Below are 25,015 nucleotides of genomic sequence, written 5' to 3'. Positions count from 1 at the left end.
GTACATAATTCAGATTCCCAATCCCTCTTTGTACTTGACTCATAATTGACTGTATCTTGCATCTCCTTTCATGGCCTTGTCTGGCCAAGTGTCCGCTTATCAAACTCACCTGCAGAGACATGGGTGATGCCCATGTGTGGCAGGTGATGGTTGCATGTCCAGCTCATTGATTCCTTGCACTGCCTTTTAGTGGTGCTAAGCCAGAGTCATCTGGAGTTGAGGAAGACCTTGAAAATGGAATTCTAGGTTGGAGGCTTTGCCAGGAGCCCAAACCTTGTGGGGAATGGGAGGACATTTGTGTGGGGTCTGAGAAAGGAAAGGAAATCTTGGCGGGGGAGAATGAATGGAGAATTCCTTCTTTAAACATGCATAGCATTTGGTCCTCTGAAAAAAACAGCAGTAATCTGTTAGAAAGAGGAGGAATCACTGGATGGAACAGTGGGAGGGCACTAATGACTGGAAGCAGAAGAGATGGGTAGAACCAGAACAGTCAATGGGGGATGAGCCCCACAAAGTAGTGGTACTGAGAAGCAATATATACAGAGGAGTTGAGTCTGCTCAATGAAGGTCCAGGGAGCTGAGATGGAGACTTTCCACTCCACTCCAATCCCAGCTTCCATTATACTGTGGAAGACTTTGGGAAACATCGATTATTTTACACCAGCTGACAGGGGTTTCTGAAGGTTATGAAAGTTGTGGGATAAAGAAAAGTGAACGCTGGAAATACATACTGATTGTGCAATACAATGCAGTATGTGATTGATTATAATAAACCACTACTGTATTTTTAACCTGACAGACAGGATTCTTGACAGATTACCACAAGTGTTTTCAGAAGTGGGATGTTCCATTTCAACAGGCATTGAAGACCATATTTAAATCCCTCGCTTACAGACAGCAGTTGTTATACCTGACATTACAAATTCAAGAACATGGGTAAGCGGAATGACAGAGCTTTGCTTGGGCTGCTGAGCATCAAGGTACCAGACAAGTCGCATCTCAGGAGAAACATTAATACTCAATCTTATATTTGACTGATGTCATAGCCGCCTCCTGGCACAGCCAAGTGCCTTTTCAATGGTTCTTCAGAATTACTCACTAGTTAATGACCCAGATTATACTTTATCGTAATATTTGAAATTCAAATGTGTGGCTTATAATGTGGCATGGCCTGGGGAAATATGGAGCAGTTATGTGGTGCCTTTTGCCACTTGAGAGCTGCAGCAGGCATTCAAGGCAGGCAACCACTCCCTCGGTGACGAAGAAGAAAGTACTGCAAAGACTCTTACAGTGAAAAAGCGTGATGCCAATACTTTCAAACTGTATAATTGAAGCTGCCGAACCACTCTGACAGTTGCTTCACAGGTTAATGGAGCTGGCAAATGAATGGTTACAAATGAAAACCACAGCCAGAGCTGAAATTAGGTTTAAAATGGTGTTGGAATAATTCCTAGAATTATTACTCCCTCTCATGCAGAAGTGAGTAAAGCAACATCCGCACCCTGGTCTGTCTCTGGGATCCAAACATGGTTATGACCTATCAGAGAACTGGACTGGCAAGAGCCTACAGTCCCAACCTATGGCATGATGCCCAACAGGGAAGCCCAGTCTCAGAATCAATCCAGGGGATGACGTGCAGCTAAAGGTGAAATGACAATGAAGGAAAACATCTGCTGAGCAATTCCTTGGGTGCGGGAGGACACATTCTCCCATTGGACTCAGTGCTATGTCTGTGGGGACGTGAGGCCATATATACTTCAGACTTGCCCTTGCAAGCAAAAGAGGGAACCAATGAAAATAGTCTTGGTGGGACCTATTCCTAGGCAACACTCCTATATCTGAGGGGTTAGTGTCTGCGGATAGAATTAGGATTGGTAGATTGTGGCTGTCTCCAGATGGTGATTGTTCTAGAAATAGGGTTCATTGTGTAATAGCAGACCCCTTTCAACTTACATGCATTATACATGGGTGTTCAAAACCGTATAGAGGCTGCCAGGTAAAATTGAAAATACGTTTGCATTGCACTGTAGCCGTATGTCTGCATTTTGTCCTGTATCACTGCCTAAGCAGCATCTGAAGTTTGCTAAAATTATTTTTGACGTGGGTCCCTTGCTCACTGTGCCACTTGAACCAAGCTACAGCCACCTGAAGAGGCCCAGTCAGACCGAAAACAGTCTTGGTTTGCTTGTGTTCCATTCATAGAGGGCCTGGCTGGGCAAGAACAATCTGGACTGTTCTTTTTGGAAAAGGACAAAGATAGATTTGCATATGGATGTGACTAATATATAGGTGGCATGGTGGGCAAATGAATACTAGGTTGAAATGCTTCCTCAAGTGATTGCTAGTGGCTAGACATATTGCAAGTATCGCTCCCCTCACCTTTTGTGTGTTTGATGGAACGCCAAAGTGGCCAAGGGTAAGCTCTGACATGGGTCCCTTGCTCAATCTGCCACTGGAACCAAACTACAACTGGCTGAAGAGGTCCAATCAAGCCAAAACCGGTCTTGGGTTGCTTGTGTTCTGGTTCTGAGAGGACTTGGCTTTGCTGTTCCTGTTGGTTGGACTGTTCCTTTCGGAGCAAGACCAAGACTGATTTGCACATGGCTGTGTGTAGTCTGAGGTGGAATGGGAGGCAAAACAACAATGGGTTGGAGTGCTACCCCTAGCGATGGCCAGTGAGTAGGATTATTGCAAGCAGTCCTTCAGTCACCTTTTGTGTACTTGATGAACTATATATCTTGATAGATACTTCTTGCATGAAACCACAACTCAAACCTAAGGCTGAGGGAGTGCAAAACTCAAATAAAAAACTTTGGATGGAAAAACAGAAGTCTAAACAGAAAACATGGACTGGATCTCTATAAAAAGCAGAAGTCCAGAGGGGCAGTTAAAATTTGAGAGACCACGATAAAATAAGAAAGGGTGACATTGTGCCGTACACATTATTTTTTGGTCACGTTTGTCAGAAGCCCTATGACATTATTTTACCTGAGGATGATTGGCCTTTTCTTCCTTTGTAAAGGACACACTTTGTGGGGTGAATGTTGATGGTTGTTCTTCCCTGAGGAACCCAAGGTCAAATGTGCATATGTGGGCTTTTGAATAAACTACGGCATTGTATAGAAATAAAATGAGGTGAGATAAAGACTCTCTGCCACATGTGATTTCTTTTCTAAGTAAGTCACTGGTGGAGGCTCAATATCCACTGATGCCGGAGGGGAAGCACCATATAAAAATGATTCTGACACAATTGCAGTATTAAGGAGTTGATAGTACCTTGTTATTCAGCCATGAACGCTCTTCTCTTTTCGGTGGTTACGCCAGACAAATCCCTACTGTTTACTAGACTATAGAAATGTGAACTCTCCTGTCTGCACCCGTGCGGTGTTAAACACTCATAGGCTTGACTGATGACAGATTTACCCTGTGAAGGCAAAGGACTGACACCATAAGTCTTACAGAAATGTGCTGTTTTGCAGCTACGAATACATAGAGAAGATTATAAGTCATTATGTGGTTCTTGAATTTCTGTAGGGTTTAGTTATTACATTGAGGTGAGCAGGTGTACAATTTAATGTTGTCCACCTATTGTGAAACTAATTGAATTGATACACGTATGGCTATCTAATTTGAGCTACAAGCAGATATGTTTGCAAACATATGACACTATGACGAATCTATTTAGCAGGGTTATACCAAACATATCAGGCTACATATATGTTTTAATTAATGAGGGGCAAACTAACCTCATAATACACAAACCATATTTATGTTCACCAGCTAACTAACGATTCACTGTGACTGAAATAATTCTAAAAAATTGTCAGACAGCCATTTTAAGGAGTATCCTCTTGCACGGGGAAAACGGATAATAACAGTTACTCCTGTTCATCCTTTAGATGCAGCTGATAAGGCTAGCATATACTGAATGTGCATGCATTGCACTTGCACTAAGTGCAGTGGGCCTAGAGTCAAAATTTAAGTGATGTAAAAATTGAGTATAACCCCTCAGTCAAAAGCAAAGCAGTTTTTTTTAACATATCAAAAGGCAATACCACAAACTCCTCACTTCCCATACATGATCATAAGCGCGTTCAGTCCAGTTCTATGAAACAGGACCTGGCATGTATAACTATTGCCTAAATTGAACATAAGTGACGTATTTAACACTTATATTATTCCTGCCAGACATATGAAAAAAACAAACCCTTCCAGCACTCATTGCCACAATAAGTGCAGTCAAAGCTAAATAAAAAGCCGTTTCCATAATAGTTACTGAAGATTTTAATACAATCTTGTTCTGATGTAATGCCGCCCCACCCAACATTGAGACAAAACTGGTGAAGTCACATTAAATTAATTACATAGTTTGGGATTAAGAGTGCTCAATAACTGATTCTCCAGTGACATTCGTCCACACTTCATTAATTTTTCCATGAAAAGACTAACAGTTCTTGACTACACATTAATATCTGAGAAGTCCTGTCACTTAGTTTCAGATTTTTACATTGTCTTTCGCTGGGAGCGACCATATCCCACAACATATTTCTATTGTTAATGCTAACTTCTGCTATACTTACATGAGGTGGATGCTAAACCATAGGAAATATCCAAAGGAGGGAATAAGGAGCTTTTCTAATTCTGGTTCAAGAAAAATAAGTCATTTGTACCCACGTCTGGACATGCATTGCTAGCGTTTTGGCAAGGAAAACTTGCATTTGGGTGAAAAGGTGCCCTTACTGAACTATCCCTCTCACTAGCCATTTCGAACTAGACCAGCATATAACCATTAGTAGTCTAGGAATTTAAAGGCAATTAGAACATTGGAATGCTGGGGGCTCCATTGAAAACAATGGAGTGCTGCGGGCTTTTACTGGCCGGTAAAAGCCCGCAGCGCCAACATTCCAATGTTCGCTTTGTTTAAAGCAAGTTTCCGACAAGGTTGTGTATTGGAATTTAATCCTATCACGTTGTCAATGCTGATACACAGATCAATCAACACTCCAGAGGTTGTGCTAAGATTTATAGATTTTTTTAAAAACAGCATTTACAGTATAGATGGAAACCTATCATGGTCTAAACCTGCAAATTGTGGGTTCATGGATCAACGTTTAAGGGCAATTGGGTCATTGTATGCTGGTATATGTGGGAGAGTTGAGCTAGGCTCGTAGATCGCACCATCAGAAAATGTTTACACCAGCAAATGGCTCAAACACTGGTGTGTACTAGTTCCCATTCTTGTTAATGTATACAGTGCACTCTTGGTACTTGCAAAGTCTTTATACCCAAGCTTGAGAAGCAACCCTTTCTGTTATTACAATATGCAGCTGATACAGTTATATTAGGACAAACTACGGGAAGGGGGTTTGGGAGCACACTCCCTCACATCCCAGCACAGTTTGCCCCTTTGCATCCTGGTAAATGCAGTTCACAGTTAGCACTTGAAAATTGTCTGTAGTTTTTCACCAAAGTTGGTGCAGACATTGCTGTATATCTCTAGACACGTGTTTCTGGGTTTAGCCCATCATCAGTATAGAGTAGAGGACAAAGAAAATTCACCCGGGGTTGCTGGAAATGCTGCCAAACTCCTTTCAGGTCAAGTACCACTCACAGGAACACAGGTGCATCTCCAAAGCTTGTCAGCTCACTGGCTCAAGAGAGCCTTTTAAACGGGAAGGCCTTCATAAGTAGAGAGTAGAGAAAAAAAGACAATTCATCTGGGGTTGCTGGAAATGCTGCCATATCTAGAGATATACAGCAATGTCTGCACCAACTCTGGTGAAAAACTACAGATAATTTTCAGGTAAGTGGTAACTAAGTATGAATACCAGGATGCAAAGGGGTGAACTGTGCTGGGATGTGAGGCAGTGTGCTCCCAACCCCCCCTTCCTGTTAGGACAAACTACTGTTGGCCTGCAAAGATCGTTATCAAGCCTAGTGGTCAATTTCAGAGTGAACACGCTACCCAAAAATATTAACAAAAGTAAAGTTCTTGCCTTTGCAATAAAAGAGTATGGCACCACAACCTCACAATACTCAAATGAGTTGCTCTTTACAACTATTTGTGGGTTTGGCTTGGTGAACTAGGGGCCATGAAACATCATTGAGCGTCTCAGCCCTTAGTTTTAAACAACTCCTTTTTGTGCCTGAATAAAAAGCTGTCTGGCCCATTATTAGCCCAAATATTGAAACTATGGGGATTAAATGAATGCCCACTGTCCACTATGGACCTTGTCATTTCATGGAAATTAAGGCAGTTTCTTGCTATCCCCCGGTATTGTGCATATTGTTCCTTGTTCTGCTTAGCTGGTAGTATTGAATGAGCGCAAGTAATACTTTGAATTCAGTTTGTACAAACAGTTCAATATTCTTGACACTTCTATTGGAATTTACTGCTCAGACTGACCCAAATAGACACTTAAAGCATTCAGTATGGGATAAGCTTAATAGATCAGACAGCTCCTGGAAATGGCATCTCACATCAGCAATTTTAACTCTGCAGCTTATTACTATTAGGTATTTAGCTCTTTACCAGCTTCACTTGAAACCCCTATTAATGAAACAAGGCACATTAATTTATTTTGGCAAAGATTAGTGCTCATGTGAAATGAAAAGAAATGCTTGGCTATTAGTTCTTATATTTTCAATCAGCCACAGACATTCTTTATTTTGCCCCTATCATTGCAACAAAAGCATAAGCCAGCTTTTTGTTCAGTTTCAGCTTTTTCCATGATTAGAGTTTAGAGCTTATTGGAGAAAAGTTAGAGGGAAAATAACTTGTTGCATGGACACAAACAACATTGTATATTTGCCACACATTTTATACAACTCATCAATTAGGTCATCTTTGTAGAACTCTTCTGAAACTGACTTTAAATTGTTTAGGCATTAGTAATTGCAAAGAAGCGTAATGGTGATCCACAGGTTGCTTGTCATTAGTTTCACATTTATGACTAGCGTCATAACATTTAACTGTGTTATGTAAGCTTTTCCACTTGTACTTATTATGGGTGGTCTAAAAATGAGTCTGTTTTTTATCTTTATTTTTTTACTCTGAAATTGACAATGTTTTTAATTAATCATGCAATATATTCTTTAAATAAATACATACACAAAAAAGTTGTGAATCATGTCCTGGATTTTTTGCTCTTCCTTGCTGCTTCCCTCAGACCTCTGTGGGTGACACCTCCCAAAGTTAATTGGGTTGACATTTTACTCTTAACCCGAGACTGCCTGTTTCCCTTTACCATGTCCAAATGTTAGTCTGGCTACAGCATCAAAAGTCCTGCTTCTTCAACTTAATTATTCAATCAGTCATAATACTTGTAAAGCGTGACTGGTCAGGATGCGGTAAGTGAGAGGCCGTTGATGAAGATGGAATCGGATGAAAAGCCAAGTTTTGAGGTCCTTTCTGAATTGAGATAGGGTGGGAGATCTTCTGAGGTGGATGGGAAGGGAGTTCCAGGTCTTGGCAGTGTGGTGGGGGAAGGATCTTCCTCCGGCTGTGGCCTTCTGGATGCGGGGGATAGTGGCGAGTACGAGGTCGGCAGAGCTATCTGGTGGACGTGTAGAAATAGAGACTTTGGTTGAGGTATTTGTTGAGGTAATTATTGTATTTTAGATTAAAAACGCTGACATTTACTCAGTTGTTGGCAATTAATTAATCCTATTTTCTTTATAACCAGAAGGCAGAAAGTGGTGCACTTTTTTAATATCCATCTATGCCCAAATGCTTTTTACCTCATCAGCATATCTCATCATGAAAAGAGCTACAGCAGGACTAACATAGAACTTATTGTGGGATTTCCATTGCATCTTACACATAGGTTAAAAGATGTGTCTTTGCCTTGTGGTACTTGAGCCTTCAGTAGAATCAGATTATAATTTATAAATCAAATCCAATTAAATCAGATATCAAGTTTATTTTTGTTAGAAGCCATAACCTCTAGCAGTTTAAAAAAGTGCATACTCTAACTGACACTTTATACTTTATTTTCAAATATGAAATATAAACTGTATTAATCTGTACATTGCCCTGTTTGTATCCAAATAATACATTTGTGCTGTTGCTCTAATAAAGTAAACATATATATATATATATATATAAGTCAAGGCCTGTGATTTAGGTGTTTATAGTTTGAAACCTAAGTGTACTGCCATTGCACTGCTAGTACTGTTGTATAAAAAACAATTAATGAGTCATTACTACAAGCCAGCAATCTGCAGCAGCATATCCATAAATATTTTATGAAAGCACAAACGCCATCTTCCATGTAGTTTTAACACAGTTGATGGAGATTTACAAATTTATGAACTTTCCTATATACCATAACAGAGGCAAGTTTGATCGTTGGTATTACCCAGTGTTGTCTGTAACCCAAATATCCTGGGATAATAAGAACATTTGTAGAATAATTGCTACTTTATCCTTGAAAAATTTCAGTGATGTAAATGTGAGTACCTGGCACCTCGTTTCTCCTTTGCAACAGGAAAACCTCCACAACAAAACTTCAAGAAAAGTGATTTTGAATCACTTTATTCATACCCCGCCCCGTGTATGAATGGTTCCAGAACTCAGTTGTTGTATTGTTAAAAAAATATATATATATGTATGTAGATATATATATATATTTTCGCTTCTCAGTTCATGTTTTTGCAACATTTGGTATCTAAAATACTGGAGAGAAGTAGATAAGTCTTTAAGTACTGGAGTCCCCTTGTGACTGATTGATGGTCGATCAGACCAAGTTTTCTATACCAAGATTAGTTAACATTTTCACAGAACAGAACCAAGGTACAGAAAGGCTTATAGGATCTTCCATCACATTGGAATGTGCCACCCAATAGCTGTGAAATGCAGGAAACCCCAAGTGTTTACCCACTACTAAAGCATATGCTTAATGCTAAGCTTGTACATGATTTAATCATAACCTATATCCATATAGATATGAAAAGTTAGGGTGCTCTTGGGTGTTATTGAGGACCCACTTCAAAAAACAATTTTGCTGTAACAAGTAACTTGTCTCTTTTCAAATGCCTTAAGGCAGTGTGCTATGTTTAGCTGCACTTTCTGCATGTGCACTGAACAGATTAACTATTGATGTTAGAGCCATGGCACCATGTCTTGCTGAAAAATCTTATCAAGGTATCTGCACTATGACGTAATACTGCCACTCTCTTTTTGCCCTGATTATCCCACTTTGTATATTCACTCATTCTGATACCTAGGTAATGGAAAATCAGTACCCCCTTTAAGGGTTTTAAGATTCAAAAGCTGTTGTGAATGCCAAGTGCCACATACCTGGTTTTTATTTTCTAATGACATCAAACCTTTTATCTTCACAAAACATATGGATTTTTTTAATTAGTTTGTACAGACTCCTTAATGTTTAGATAGTAAAAAGCAGCATACGCAAAATAGAGTGTGCTGACTTGAGCACATTGAAGTTTGGGGCACTGATAAGTTCTGTATCAAAGAGGGCAGAAAATTCATGTAAAGTCAGGACAGGGCAGATGCGAGCGTACAACCTTGTCTTTGTCCAATAAGTTCCTAGTCATCTCACAAATAATCCCCTAGGTATTCCTTGCATAAATATCCTAAAAAAGGGATTTAATAACACCCAATGTCTGACTTGGGACACAACATTATTATAAGATAACTCAGCACACTATTGAATATGTATTTTAAATTGGTGAATGCTGAGAAAAGCAATTCCTTCCTTGGATTGATGTATTTATCTCTGAGTGTATTTTAGCTGAGCATCGAATCAATGGTAATGATTCATTCATAAAAGCCGGCGTGGAAAGGGTTGATGTTACTATGATTTTCCCATTCTACCAATCTGCCTAGAAGTAACATGCTGTAGGTTTTTCAAACAGAATCAGTCAGGCATATCAATGTATAATTTGCTGGGTTGTCACACATTTAAGAAATTGGAACTATCTCTGCCCTACACAAAGAAGTTAAAGTGCAGTCATGAAGAACCAGTGCATTTTCAGGTTTCAAGGAACAAGGACCACAAATGTTGACATTGTCTTAACATAGATCAGTTGGCACTTAGTTAATGCCTCTCACCGTCTGTCAGGTCAAACCTAAGCAGGGCATGCACTATCTCTGAGACATGCTGTTATTTACTCTGAGGCTTTGACCATGCCTGTCACTTATCATTGGTTCAAGTGTCTACCTTTTGAAATACCTGTGGTTTCTTTGGTGAATAGCTTACATTTGTCCTGCGTTTTGGCTGCTTTGTTCCACCCTGGAGTCTGGCGTTGTAGCATGGAGCAGTTCCCTTCTGGTCATTTATGTTAGTTGCAGCTCACTACTTTTTTGATTGAGCATAGCAGCGCGTAACCGCTGCTTTTCCAACGTGTTTGTATGTATCTGGGCTTTTAACCATGCCCATCAGGACCACTCGTTCGTGGGCTTGCCCTTCAAAAATGCTTTAATGACATTGGTAAACGGTTTATGTTTGTCCCTCCTTGGGGAGGTTTTGTTACCACCTTGGCCTTGGCCCCTGTTACATGGCTAATTGCACTTTTGCTGATAAGTTTGACCGTGAGCGAACTTCTTTTTCCTTTTGTGTGTCTCTTCATGCTGGTGCTAATGGCGGTCATAGTGCTGTGAATCGGCTCGCTTATGTCAAACTGTTTTACTTTTCATTTTCAATTTATGTGGCAAGAAAAGCCCGGTTAAGAGTTTAGAAAGCTAATAGCTCTAACTCAAGCAAATGCGAGACCCATTGCATTGCCAATGCTTGTTTCTTTTGCCTCGGCTCCTTTCCAAATGCGATCACCCACTTCCCTTTCTGCTGCTCGCTTGTTTTCTTTGATGTGGCCTTTAGAACAGATCGTCCAGTACAGATTTGCATTTATTTGTAATTTTGTTTACTTTCTGAATTTTGTTGTTTAGATTGCCATTGTTTAATTTGTTCCAATCGGCATGGGAACTGGGAGAGCCGACGCCGAGACTCGAACCCTGTTCCCCAGTCCCAAAGTCTGCAGCACTGCACGTTACTACACACCCTTTTGGAATTCTGAACCAGCACTTCCCACTTGTGTTCGTGTTTTGTTAGGCTTGCGGTGCCCGCTTCATGCCCTCCACACTTCTCATTTTCTGACCCTGAAAACACATTTACTTCCGTCCTCGGCTTGAGAAGATATTTTTGAAATGCAGAAAATGTGACCTCCTTTTCTAGCATCTCTCTTGCGTGACTTCCTCACTGTATGAGCGCTTTACAAAAACAATCAAGCATTTGCAATGCAACGGGTCTCGCATTTCTCTGAGTTAGAGCTATTAGCAGTTGTAAACTCCCAACCGGACTTTTCTTGCCTCATTAAATGGAAAAAAAGAGCGCGATTGCGATGTTACAGTTCACTCGTAGTGAAACCTATTGGCAAAAGTGCAATTATCTATGTAACTGCCAAAAGTATTAACTACGTAACATGGTCGATGTCATGCAAAGCGCTCGACTTCTGCCCAGTGAGATTGCGCTGCGAAAAAAGAGAAAAAGTAGTCCGCAAACCGGACCGAAAACAGCAAGCCTCGTATGTTTTCAGTACTTGGTCGCTGCGCTCGAGGAGGGCTAACCACCGGAAAAGGCATGACATATGCATGCTTTCCACTAATGAAAGCAAGCAGATTTTAAAAGGCAAGCCCACGAACCAATGAAGGACACTGACGTGACATGGCGGGGCTCCGAGCCGTTTTCTAACTACTACAGCTTCTCGCAAGAGATAGCATGTGCAAGCGCATCCTAGCACAGGCTTGACCCTAAAAATACACATGCTCACACATACAAAGTGAAAAGAACATTTTTATTCTATTTTGACTTCTGTGTTTTCCTGATATGAAGGGATCAATTAGCATACAAAAACTTGGAGCAATATTTAATCAAACTTTTGTTACTTGGTATTTAGCTTTAAAAAAAAAAAATTCGTGGTGTAAATAAAAGTTGTGTAATTAGCCATCATGAGAGAACAAACAAGCCCCATGACATTTGCACATCACTGAAGCATAAAATTTATACGGTGTATAATGGTATGAACAATTGTGCTGTTTGCACGGACGAAACGTTTTGCCTCTAGTATGTATTTAACATAGAAAAAGGCAATTCACAGACTCGCTTGCCCTCAGGCTAAGTGGTTCACCGTTGTCTTTATAAACTTAGTGCGGGAAACTGGCTTCTCCTGTCCCCATCACCATCTTGTCCCTGTGTGTGCCCGAGGAAGTCCTGATCTGCTATGCCCACAGAGTGGGCAAGAGTCTTGTGAAGCCAGTGGAAGGTCTGCTGGTGTTCAATGACTAAACACTAATCAATCCTGCATGAGGTTGCACCAGTGTGGGTTTGAACGCTGTGCATTATGGAGAAATATTTTACAAATATGACCCACAGGTTTCGTTGCACCAAAGGAAGCTAGGTGGAGCAGGCATGCATGATTTTAATTCTGAGAATGTGCGCATTATCCTTTCACAAGGAAACTGTCAACTGATTCATAAGCTTATTGGTCAGCAGTAGATACTCTAAAATAAGCATTGGCAAAGTCAATAAGTCAACCTCTCCGTGTTGTATTGCAGTGTGATGTGCAGCATGGCTAAAAGAAAAAAAACAGTAAAGTTAGCGTATTGGATAGTGTGTTCTAATGTCTCCATGTAGCTTTTTCTATTTGGCGTTTTATCCAAAGGAAAAAATGCTAAAACTGCTTGGATGCCGTTTAGTTAAAAGTTGCTTTTTAAAAATTGTTATTGTAACCAAAAGAGAGACGTGCTCCGCTTATATAGTCAAGTTGGCTTAGATTTGGTGAGCAGGTTTGCCTTCCGAAATCTGAGGTGGAACCTCCTTTTTAGGGTCGAGCCTGCGTCGCATGCGCTCGTGCATGCGTATCGCTAGCGAGATGCTTTAGTTATTAGAAAAGAGCTCTGAGCCCCATCAACGTCACGTCAGTGTCTTTCATTGGCAAGTTGGCTTGCCTGTTAGAATCCGCTTGTTTTGATTAGTGGAAGGCACGCATACGTCATGCCTTTTCTGGTGGTTAGCCCTCCTCGAGCGCAGCGACCAAGTACAGAAAACATGCGAGGCTCGCTGGGTTTGCGGACTACTTTTTCTTTATTTTCGCTGCGCGATCTCGCTGGGCAGAAGTAGAGCGCTTCACATACCATCGACCTTGTTACACAGTTAATTTCACTTTTGCCGGTTACGTTCGTAATTGCATTTTTGCCGATAGGTATTATTCCGTGTGAACTGTAGCAGTACGACCGCGCTGTTTTTTTTTTTTTATGCAAGAAAAATCCGGTTGGGAGTTTACAACTGTGAACAGCTGTAACTCCGACAAATGCGAGACCCTAGTGCATTGCAAATGCTTGTTTTATTATTGAATGGGTTCAATACAATCCCACTCTGTGCACACAACCCTGTCCTTCTTTTCTGGGAGTCCACCTGACTTGGTAATGATTCGTTAAGTTCTTTCATGGAAAAAGGCAGCTACTTGGGATTTTTTGGAAGCCCGTTACACTGCAAAGGGATTGAAGTACATTAAGTCTGCGGTGATTGGATGTGGTTGCAGTTGCGAGGAGCGGTGTCTGTCCTAAGCCATGGTAGAGCTAGATAAATACGACCGTCTTTGCATTCTTCATTATAAATCCAAGATATTGATGCAGCCTTACAATAGTGTAAATATACTCGGTGGATGTGTGTGTGTGCGCGCACAAGTTGGAGCACGAGTTTCCACAAATACTTATTAAGATGTTTCGCAAACAGAAATTACCACCTGCACATAGTTTCAGAACAGTGCTAAGGAGCAGTGTCAGTTTGGGAGTACATTTAAGAATGGCATGTGAGCCTCGATAACACAGGAGTTTAACCACATAATTACACACGCACGAGCACACACATGTATATACAGATTTATACGTACGTGTGTGTATGTGTATAAGTAAGTATGAACATAGATAGATGGGAGCTCGTGCAGAAGTGTGTCCGCACATTTGGAGCAAAAGTATGCTTTTTGCCAGTTTGCCTCTGGTATAAATTGCCCTGAAATGCTTTCAAGCTAAACTTTATTGCATCAGTAAGCATAGCTGCCAAGGTTTCAGATTGCTATGTGTGACTTTTTCAAAAATACAGTGTAATTATGAGTGACATTTCAACAACTATGAGTGACCTAGCGCTTATAGCGCTTCAAGTGGTCCTAGTGATTATATTAAAGTGTGTTGTTGGTACAGGTAGGCGCTAACAGTCTGGTCAGTCAGTAGCTTTTATTCCAAACCAAAACACAAGGGTAAAAGACATTGTGATTTACAACACAAGTAGCTGTGACTCCCGCAAATGCAAGACCTATTTATAGCAAATGCTTGTTTGATGTCATGGCCGTCACGATTTCATCCCAGGTAAACTGAGGTTTAAGTTTGCTGATGTTAGAGTCTACCGTCTGGTTCTCCTGATTTGCAGCTCCAGGATTCAGACCTTCTAGCATAGTATTCCATCTGTGAATATATAAACTGTATTATTATGGTAGCAGCATCCTCTGGTATTGTTTGAAGTACCCACTGTTTAGATTTCACCAGATCTCGCAATATTTGATTGTTCTAGAGTCTATTTTCTTGTTAATGTTTAAAGTACTTGAATAATGTCCTTGCTATTGCCATTACATTCCGGGGTTTTATTTAAAAAATCTAATCAGCGGGTTTTGTTTCTTTGGGGGAATTATTATGAAATATTTATTTGTGTTGTTTACACTGCCTTTGTAATTTTTAGATTGAATTGATAGACCGAGTTGATGATATCTATCGGAATACGTCATGGGATGCAGATTGGAAAGATTATGGAGTTCAGATCGAACAGGTATGCTCCAATAACATCTTGAATACATCTTGTTCCACATTTTGTTTTGAAGAATACCTATAGGTTTGAAGACTCTTAACCCATATTAAGTAAATTACTTACCTAGTATTGCTTGACAAGTCATTGCTATTTGCTATTGCATGTTGCTATTTTTGTAGTGCTACACTAAATGTGTGGGACCCTAGCATTGCACAACGAGGGAAAAGAAGAGAATTCACTTTGTGTGTTTGAAGCTAACTGGCGGAGAGTAAGCACCTATTCAAACCTATTCTATGTTGAAGTCGTTAAGATAGTTTGAAGTGGATGGTTTTTATCTGTGGCAGAAGATGTACTACTTAAAGAGGTGTGTCTTCAGTTCTTTTCTGTATTTTAGGAGTGATGAGCTATCCTCTGTGTCGTGTGATGGGGTGATGTTCCATTTTCTGGGTGCATAGCTGGAGAAAAAATAACTCAATTTTTTTATTTTCTGTTCTTGTTCTCTTTGACTTCCAGTCTGGCCATGTCCTATTATTTTTTTCAGTGTTGCTGGGGTAAAGAGAGGGAGGGTCTCCACAAGGCTTTTTGGGCAACGAGGAGAGGCAGTATTTATCAAGGCTTTATAGTTCCTTCAGTGGTTTTTATAGATTCATTTCATTCACATTTTATGTAAAGCAGTTCTACCTAAAAAGCTGCTGGTGCCCTTTACAGAAGGAACATTAGAAGGGATCTATATCTCACACCTGAGTGGTGATCTGGTTTGCTTCACAATTCAACAGCTGGCAAAAACCCTAATCTAGAGCTTAGATTAACTTCAGAATCAGAGGAGTGCGTGCACATGATGGGATGGAGAAGGAGAGAAGAACAAGCATTAGCAAAGCCAATAGGTCTTGGCAATCGTATGAAATAAGATAAGAGTCTGTACAGCTAGGTTCTTGGTCTTCGGAAAATCAATATATAATCCAAACAGAGTTAAAGTTCAGTGTCTTTATTCTTGTGCGAGGTTTTCATACATGTTCATCACATCAGAAAGATTCCATATGTGGTCATCACAACAACATCCAACAGCCAACACGTGTTTCATCTCCGAGAAATTAATCTCATTGACTTCCTCAGGGCAAAATATAAGTAAGGTGTTGACATGAATAAATGGCTTATCCTAATCAAGTAAAACTCTTCAAGATAATGTACGATCAGTAGAGAAAGAGTAGTGGGAATCACGTGACGGGGGCAAAACACTACTATCCCCGAGTCTTCGTGAGGAAGTACTCATAAGTCAGCACGTATGGATCCAAAATCTTTTACGGTACGATCTATAAACAAAACAGTTCTTTTGGGTAAATTCTTGTGTTGGGGGCGCTGTGTCTTGCTCCCCGATAATTAAGCTGGCGTGTATGTAGAGAAAAAGGACGTGTAAGCCCTCAGTCTCATCTAGAGGTATAAGGTATAGAAGAGACACATATACCTCTAGATGAGACGGCGGGCTTACACGTCCTTTTTCTCTACATACACGCCAGCTTAATTATCGGGAGCAAGACACAGTGCCCCCAACACAAGAATTTACCCAAAAGAACTGTTTTGTTTATAGATCGTACCGTAAAAGATTTTGGATCCATACGTGCTGACTTATGAGTACTCCATCACGAAGACTCGGGGATAATAGTGTTTTGCCCCCGTCAAGTGATTCCCACTACTCTTTCTCTATTGATTGTACATTATCTTTAATAGTTTTAATTGATTAGGATAAGCCATTTATTCATGGTAACACCTTACTTATATTTTGCCCTGAGGAAGTCAATGAGATTAATTTCTCGGAGACGAAACACGTGTTGGCTGTTGTTGTGATGACCACATATGGAATCTTTCTGATGTGATGTACATGTATGAAAACCTCGCACAAGAATAAAGACACTGAACTTTAACTCTGTTTGGATTATATATTGATTTTCCGAAGACCAAGAACCTAACTGTACAGACTCTTATCCTATTTCATACGAGTGCCCTGGCCTTTTGAATCAGTTTGGTTTTTCCTATTGGCGAAACACTGGAGGTGCTGGGAGGACCCTCCGTTCAGGAGCACCGTATTTACTATCTATTGTTAAAGAAATGTTTTGGTGACATTCTGTTAGCGCCTATCCCTATAATTTTCCCCCCTTTTCTTCACAACTTTTAGGTCTTGGCAATGTGCAACCTATTGGCTTTGGCAGTGGGCTGGGGATGGTGAACGGGATTGTGGGGGGTAAACAGGAGGGCGGGTGGGGGTCTCTGCTGCAGTGCTGAAGGCGGATCACAGATGGTGCAGAGCAGCAACGGGACCGCGCCTGCATTTGGACCTAAATACAGTCACACTGTGGGAGTAAGTACTCTCGGGTCACCCGGGTCACTGAGAAACCACTGAAAGAGTTGTAAAATCCAGACATGAAGGAGGGCAGGTGGAGGTGGGGATGAGTTGAGATGAAACAGGGACGGGTGAGGAAGAAAGGACAGATGGGTGGGTGTTAGGGAAAAGAAGCAACAAGGGACAGGGATATGGCACACAGAATAATAACAGGAAGAACGCAGAAAGTCACAAACAAGGTAAGAAACGAGCAGAAAGGCAACAACAGAGGGCAAGAAATAAGCAGAAAGGCACAAACAGAGAGCAAGAAACGAGCAGAAAGGCACAAACAATAGACAAGAAATGAGCAGAAAGGCAGAAACAGAAGGCAGGAAACGAGCAGAAAGGCACAAACAGAAGGCAGGAAACGAGCAGAAAGGCATAAACAGAAGGCAGGAAATGAACAGAAAGGCATAAACAGAAGGCAAGAAATGAGCAGAAAGGCATAAACAGGAGGCAAGAAATGAGTAGAAAACAGGCAGAAACAGAGGGCAAGAAAGAAACAGAAAGGCATATAGGGCAAGAAACGAGCAGAAAGGCGCAAACAGTGCAAGAAATGAGCCGAAAGACACAAATAGAGTGAGAGAAATGAGCAGAAAGGCACAAAGGGCAAGAAATGAGCAGAGAGGCACAAACAGGGCAAGAGACAAACAGAAAGGCAGAAATGAGGCCACCCACAAGCATAAAACAAGCAGAAAGGCAGAAACAGAGGGCAAAAACGGAGCAGAAACAGGTCTAGCAACGAGTAGAAAGGCAGAAACAGAGGGCAAGAAAGGAGCAGAAAGGTAGAAACAGAAGGCAAGAAACGAGCAGAAAATAACCATAATGGCACAAACCAAACAGGGCCAGAAAGGAGCAGAAAGGTAGAAACAGAGTGCAAGAGACGAGCAGAAACCGAGGGCAAGAAACGAGCCGAAAGTGAGCAGAAAGGCAGAAACAGAGGTTAAGACTCGAGCAGAAAGTCAGAAACAGACAGCATGAAAGGAGTATACAATGAACATAAAGGCAGAAGCAGAAGTCGAGAAACAAGCGGAATGGCACAAACAGAAGGCAAGAAACGAACAGAAAACAGGCAGAGAGGCACAAAAAGGAAAGCAGCCATACGAAAAACTAAAGTAGTCCCAAATAATGACCAATAACATGGACGCTGTGGACCTTAGCTTTAGTTGGCCAGTGCTCTCGGGGAGGACTAAACAACGGAAAAAGCATGATGTCTGCATTCCCTTCATGAATTGGGGATGCTGCAAGATGGAAAGAGGATGATGCCAGCAAATGGGAAGGCTTGGGGGGGACTGAAGCCCACAATGTAGACACAGCAGTCTCGATTCCGAGATGCGCATGCACGTCATCTAGAGCCGAGACCTACAAATATGCAAATTTAAAAAAAGAAAAAAACATATTGATGGTGAGGGGCAGTAGAAAAAGGAGGAGTTAGTGGGGGGTCTAGAGGAAGGGCCATTGAAGCAGGAGTAGAGAAAAAATGGAGGAGTTTGGGGTGAGGGCCAAAAACAGGACAAGAAGGGTGGGGAAAGCAGTGAAACAGATGAGCTGCAGTTAGGGAAGCAACACTGACAGTGTGGGATTGGAGGAGGGGGCAGCACATGAGTGCAACAGCAAGATAACACATACACAATCGTGGACTAATAAAATAAAATTAAAAAAGAAGTTCCCTGAATATAAGCAGATGAAGTATACAAGTCATACAATCCAAAAAGATGTTGAAGATGTTATGCTCAGGGAGAACACATGCAAGCAGAGGAAGGAAATCCAATGAATAAGATGCAATCAAATGAGATTGATAAGAAAGTCAACCAGTGGTTAGCAATGAGTTGCACAAAAGCACGCTATAAGTATTGTCCATAATAGGTCTTCGACAACAGAGAGCTAATTCTTGCTGACTGTAGGTAAGAACAAACTAAGGACTACAGGGACATTTTGGCCAAAGGCTTGGTGACCAGAGATGAAGAGGGCCAACTTTAAAGGGCAAACTGGAATATATTAACCTTTGTCCTCTGAACAAGCTGAGGTCATGTATAGGATTACAGGGACACACGCTTTAGGGAGTGTACCCCTCTAGAGCAAGTGTCATATAAAAGCCACTGTTGGAAAATGCCTTATTGTGCTGCCACAAATGGATATAAGAGTGAGCCAAACTCTAAAGATGGCCTTAAAAACGCCTTGCTGCTCGAACCAAGGGAGCACAAGAGCAGTATAATGAAGCTGTCTTTTTCCCTGATTTTCAAGGAAATTATAACATAGCATGCTATCTGTAAAACACGCGTCTACCCTGGATGGGAGGATGGGGGGCATTTTAGAGCTTAGTAACAAATGGTTATTATTAAACTCAGTGATATTCTTTTCTCCACTGCAGTAGGCTGAAAGGCTGGATCCAGCGGGATTCAAAACTGTGACCGTGATATCAAAAACAGAGTCTAGTGAAGGGTTAATCATTCGGCGGAGCTAGAAAACCAGTTAGGAAAGGGCATTCACTTGGAAAGAGGAGGCACAGTCCATCTGCCAATCATGCTCTGCATCATCATTTAACAATAAAGACACAAGCTTTAAAACCATCATTCGATAATAGGCACAAGCTTTCAAATCTGATCTGCCAAAATCCTTTCTTTTTCCAAATGTCTCCTGAATTTGCATGTTAATGTTGCCTACTTCTGCTTTTGCCCCTTTACCAACTTATGTGCCACAAAAGCTAAATAAAGCCTTCTGATAATAGGCAGACTGACACTGACCTGCAACTTCTAAAGGATTTACATGGAGCACCTGGTTACGGTTTGGCAGACACTTCCATGATCTGAGCAAAACCATCCATGTGTAGTCCTACACAAAAAGAAAAGACAATTTAATTTTGGCTTCTGGTAACATTGGACATCCGCTGCAGTCTGACCTCAATGCCAAATAATATGGAGAACTGGAAAATTAAAACTTTTCTGTATAGTTAAAAGTGTATTAAAATTTGAAAATTGCTTGAGTTGCTGTTTTAAGACTCCGTAATACACAGTGTCATTATTTGCTACCGTATTTCAAACGCTGATCTTTTGTACTTCGACAAGTAGTGAAGCAGTTCTATTCAGATCAAGTACCAAAATTATTTATGAAAATGATAAATTAAAGGTATTTTCTTGTGGCTTGACTGACAGTTTAGACAAGAACTTCAATTATATTTAATATGGGTTTATGTTGGAAAATAGTGTAATCTTGAGTGGCCCTAGTTGAGTAGTCTTTTTAGGGGACGGAGGGTTCCTAAATGCAGACAGTCATATTAAATTATCTCGCTCACTGTCAATCATGTTTGGACTAATGCTTGCAGATTGAAAGGCTGTGAAAATCTAACTGTAGATAAAGGAGATGTGGTATTTGCAGGAAAGAAGCTGGCAAGAGGGTTGACATTAACGTAAGGAAATATGTTAAAGCATTTTGGCATGCAAGGGCAGCAGATCTTGTCAAACAGGAGCCGCACGTAACCCTGGAAATCATCTTGTTGATGCTGAACACTCCCAGCCCTCCCTCCGTGATGTCATGCCCTGAGGCGGCGACTCCATGATATGTTATTTTTTATACAGTGAGGTGGCCGCCCCATATTCAGGCTCTTGGGAGCACGACTTGTAGCTGCAGTGTTCTGCTTTTGTGCCCGCACACGTGCTCGATGTAGTGTGGCAATGGCTGCTTGGTGCCGGGTTTGGGTAAAAGTGCGCACAATGTAGTTTTAATGTCCACCATGTTGGCTATGGTGTATTGAAGAGACTGAGAGAAACCATGGAAAATGAGGAATATAATGTGCTGTGTCCATGAGAGCGGCCACGGGCAGCACAGAGAAAAGCACCGATCTTAATTTAAAGCATTTGTAATGAGGTGAGAACAAGACTTACAGCCCTGCTGGAGCCAGTGGAAAGGAACAGTAACAGCATGAGGAGGTGAACAATGAAACCAATCTGAACAGTAACAGGGTTGGGTTAAGGTGGGTGGGGGAGGCAGCTTGTAAAAACAGGAGCACTCTTGTTGAGTGCTCAAACACAAAGAAAAAAGTAGCTCCTAAGATGGGTGGGGTGAAAGACCACAAGTACTAGGGGCAATCTCTGAGGTGAGGGCTAAACACAAGAAGAGGCATGACCATGAATGCCAAGGACAAATGAGCATAAAGGATACAAGAGTGACAATGGAGTGAGGAAATGGTTAGTCTGAGGGTGAGCTGAAGTCCACAAATTGAAAACTACATGTCTCTTCGAGACAGGGCATGCGATGTGTAGCCGAGACCTAAAAAATTATGATGCAGGTTGGAAACAGTAAAGCCAAAAGAAGGGAAAATAGGAATAAAGAGAGAGTTTATTGCTCACAATTCAGTTTACTCAGGTAGGTTTTCCATTTGTTGTGGAAATGTAGAGAGGTAGAAAGTACTACCTTTCATATCCAGATTATTATGATGTTATTAAGTTTAGTGATTCAGTTTTTTCAGACCTTTGAGAAGAGTGAAGACATTGAATTGAACCAGCTTTTTTAGGATGGTGTCTGGCATGTTTGTGAATAGGGCATTGTCACTATCTGGGTGGGAGATTGACAGGACTTGAACTGTAGTTCTGACATCTACTTGTGTTTGTGCTGGTGTGATATTTCCAATCACATTCTTTATGTTTTACTATCAGCTTGGGTCATGAAAGAGAGGTTATATCAGTGATAAACCACAGTCCCTTTGCTGTTAGTAGTGGTGTTAGTCCACTGCACTAACTAGTGTTTGTGGGATGTTACTTGCCATGAGAAGGTTTAGCATGAGGTAAGGACTTACCACCCATACTTGGATGAGGGAAGAGCAGTCTTTGAGGTGATTGATACACTTGGTTGGGAAAACGTAAGTAAATCTGGGTATGGCCTATATGATCTTGTTTCCATGGTAAGTGCAGCACTCTTAAGTGCTCTCTTACATAGGATGGCAACCAGAGACAGCCCCCTTAGAGAAGTAGCATACAGGCTTGCCCTAAAAATCACATATTAACATGGAAGGGTAAGATTGAACATAATGAATATTGCTGGTCAGTTACTGAGTTTTTAGTGCCTTATATTTAATCCTTGTCACAGTAGGACTTAAGTTAGGATAACACAAGTTGGCTGTGTGAGAGGGAAGACGATGCTTTTAGAATTCTGGCTAAACCTAAAGGATAAAATATTGAAGAGCTTACCAGAGCAGGTGAGAGCACTGCAGGAGATGGTGACATAGAATTAATGTAAGGGGTCAGTAATCCACATTTTGACATCTAAAACGTGAGTGATTTTGGGTACTGATTCAAGATATTGGTAAAAACAAACCTCTCTGTGAGTCCGGATGTTGCATAAATTTAAAATATATTCCATCTTTGCAGATAAAAGCAAAATAATGCAAGGTTTCACAGCGAGCAGAACTTCACCTCCATATCAGATGTGTACAGTTATAAAAATTGAAACGTACTTGAGTTACAGTTATATGTGCAGATTTGTGAATTACTTAATGCACTATGGCCAAAACTGTTTCAAACAAGAGTTGGTTTGAGTTCATAACCAGAATGCTGCAGGTTTGTGTGATTATAGAGAAAATCCAACAATATGCTTTAAAATATTTATTGTATTTTTATGTGTTTTTTGTGTAGATTATTGTCCACAAAGAACCCGAGAAATTGTCGACCCCAGATCAGAAACATTACAACATGGCAGGTAATCATCCAAATGAAGACAAGGATGCTTGGGATGTGAAGCAACTTCTAGAGGTAATGCATACTTCTTAAACATAAGGTACCAAGCATAAACTATCTATTTTATACTTGTCCGATCATTGTACTGAAAGGTCTGTTGTACTGTGTAGTTCGTATTACCTTCAGCCATGCATTACAAAGGTATCAGCAATATAATGGATCTCCTCCAGTATTCCTTTGGAGTGAAAGGAAGAGTGCCAAGATTCACCTTGTAGCCTGAGGCCTGCACTACCAGGCTCTCAGGAGTGGGATGCATGGTGAGGAAAGATGGGTTCAAAGGAGCAGGACTGTGACAACATGTAATCGTCCTGTGCACAGGAGTACCCGTTCAGGGCTGTGTCCAGTCATTCACCTCCCGAACCAGTGGGCCCAAAGGCACTCCAGAGAGGTCCCGTCACGACTTGCTTCTTGGGGGATGTCTAGGCATCACTTATGAACATGTCCCTTGATGGCACTCGCCTATTCGCAGACAAGGCCAAATTGGCGCTTGAACGCTTCAAAGAGAGTATGGTCCTCTGCCTATCGTTCGGGCCCGCACCAGCTGCACTCTTCATTTCCCTTTATTCATGGCTACTTTAGGGGCTATCAGTTGTGTCCTTTACAACAAACCTACCATGGCCAACAGACTTCCCAGCCTTTTCGTGGCCTCTGATGCAACTCCCAAAAGTCCAGTGAGAACCAAAGCCAGAGATCTACCCAATCCATAACCCCTCCCGCAGCTGCAGCCTCAAAACCCTGTTAGTATGCCCTTGCAACAACATAGCTACCCTGTTGGAGACAGGATCAGGTGCCACCTGCCCCAGTGGGAAGCCATTACTTTGGGCAAGTGGGTGCTCCAGATTGTCTGGGAGGGTTGTGCCCTTTCACTCCAGGGAACCCCACCACCCGTGCCACTGTCCTCAGATCAGTTGATGGAGGACCACCTCACTTTGTTGCCCCAGGAATTACAGGCTCTTTTGGCCAAAGGAGCCAAGTACTGGGTGCCAACATCGAAAGTAGGTCATGGTTGCTATTCCTGCTACTTTCTGGTGCCCAAGAAGGATGTAAGCGTCCACCCTGTGTTCTACATCCTCTCATCGCCTTCCTGAGGAAGGAAGTTCATTATGTTAACACTTGCTCAGGTCTTGTCTGTGTTTATCCCTGGAGACTGAATGGTAGAGTTGGACATGCAGGGTGCCTTTTTTCCCAACCCTGTCCTGCAGGCCCATCGGAGTTACATGCGTTTCACAGTGAGCCAGGAGCATTTCCAATTTGTTCCCTTTTGGTCTCACCAGTGCTCCTCTGGTGTTCCCAAAGGTGATGGCAGTGGGTGCAGTACATTTGTAGAGGTCCAATTCTTCCCTTACCTGGACATCTGGCTGCTAAAGGCAGGCTCTCCCAAGGCAGTTGTCACCCACATCCAGACTACAAGGTACCTCTTGTTTTTGTTGGGATTCACTATCAACATGCTGAAGTCACATCTGACTCCTTCTCAGGTTCTCCTTTTCATCTGAGCCATTCTGGACATAGTGCAATTCCACACTTAACCTCCAGTGCAGAGAGTATAGCATCTACAATGACCTTTTTAGGTGGACAAGGCTAGTTTGCAGAATGGGGATGCTGGGTGGGTAGGTAAGGAATCTGCAGCTGGATAGTCTCTACCAGATAAGGCGCCACTGCAGGTAAGTAACTTGTTCATCAGATGGAGACTTCTAGATGGCGATTCCTTAATTTAGCGTCATAGGAGTCATCCGCACCAGAACTGACCTGTGCGTTGCCCATTAAGCCACTACCCCAGCTTACTGACTTCAGTTTGTAACGGTTTCTACCTACCTCATAATCTGGAGTTGGCGGCAGAGGTAGAAGTTTCTGCAGACAAAAAGCAGCAGCTAGAGATTGAGGAATAAGAGTAGGACGTTCCAGGAGAGGGAGTTGTCGTCTTGTGGAGCCTGCGTTATGTCGCTTCCGATGACTCGAATCAACAAGAGGAAAAAGACTGCGATGAGCTTACGATGCAGATTGTAGGCCAAACAACGTCTGGATTGGGACCCAGGACAAAGATGACACCAAAGGCTGTTAGTACCCAAGGTCCCCAGAGCACCACATGTGGCGAAAAA

General features: G+C 41.7%; 1 protein-coding gene across 1 annotated transcript in view; it reads left to right on the top strand.

The window, feature by feature from the left end:
- The window catches only part of ADAM17 (ADAM metallopeptidase domain 17), a 475,078-nt gene that overhangs the window by 157,665 nt on the left and 292,398 nt on the right, over positions 1-25,015 (top strand). Inside the window, exons 7-8 of the mRNA XM_069235905.1 lie at positions 14,751-14,837; positions 22,818-22,934. Of these exons, the coding sequence (XP_069092006.1) occupies positions 14,751-14,837; positions 22,818-22,934 (204 nt within the window). The remainder of the gene's footprint in view (positions 1-14,750; positions 14,838-22,817; positions 22,935-25,015) is intronic.

This window comes from Pleurodeles waltl, chromosome 5 (assembly GCF_031143425.1).
Source record: "Pleurodeles waltl isolate 20211129_DDA chromosome 5, aPleWal1.hap1.20221129, whole genome shotgun sequence".
NCBI lineage: Eukaryota > Metazoa > Chordata > Amphibia > Caudata > Salamandridae > Pleurodeles > Pleurodeles waltl.
The sequence above is the reverse complement of the archived record's forward strand: the minus strand, read 5'-3'. Positions and strand labels throughout refer to the sequence as shown.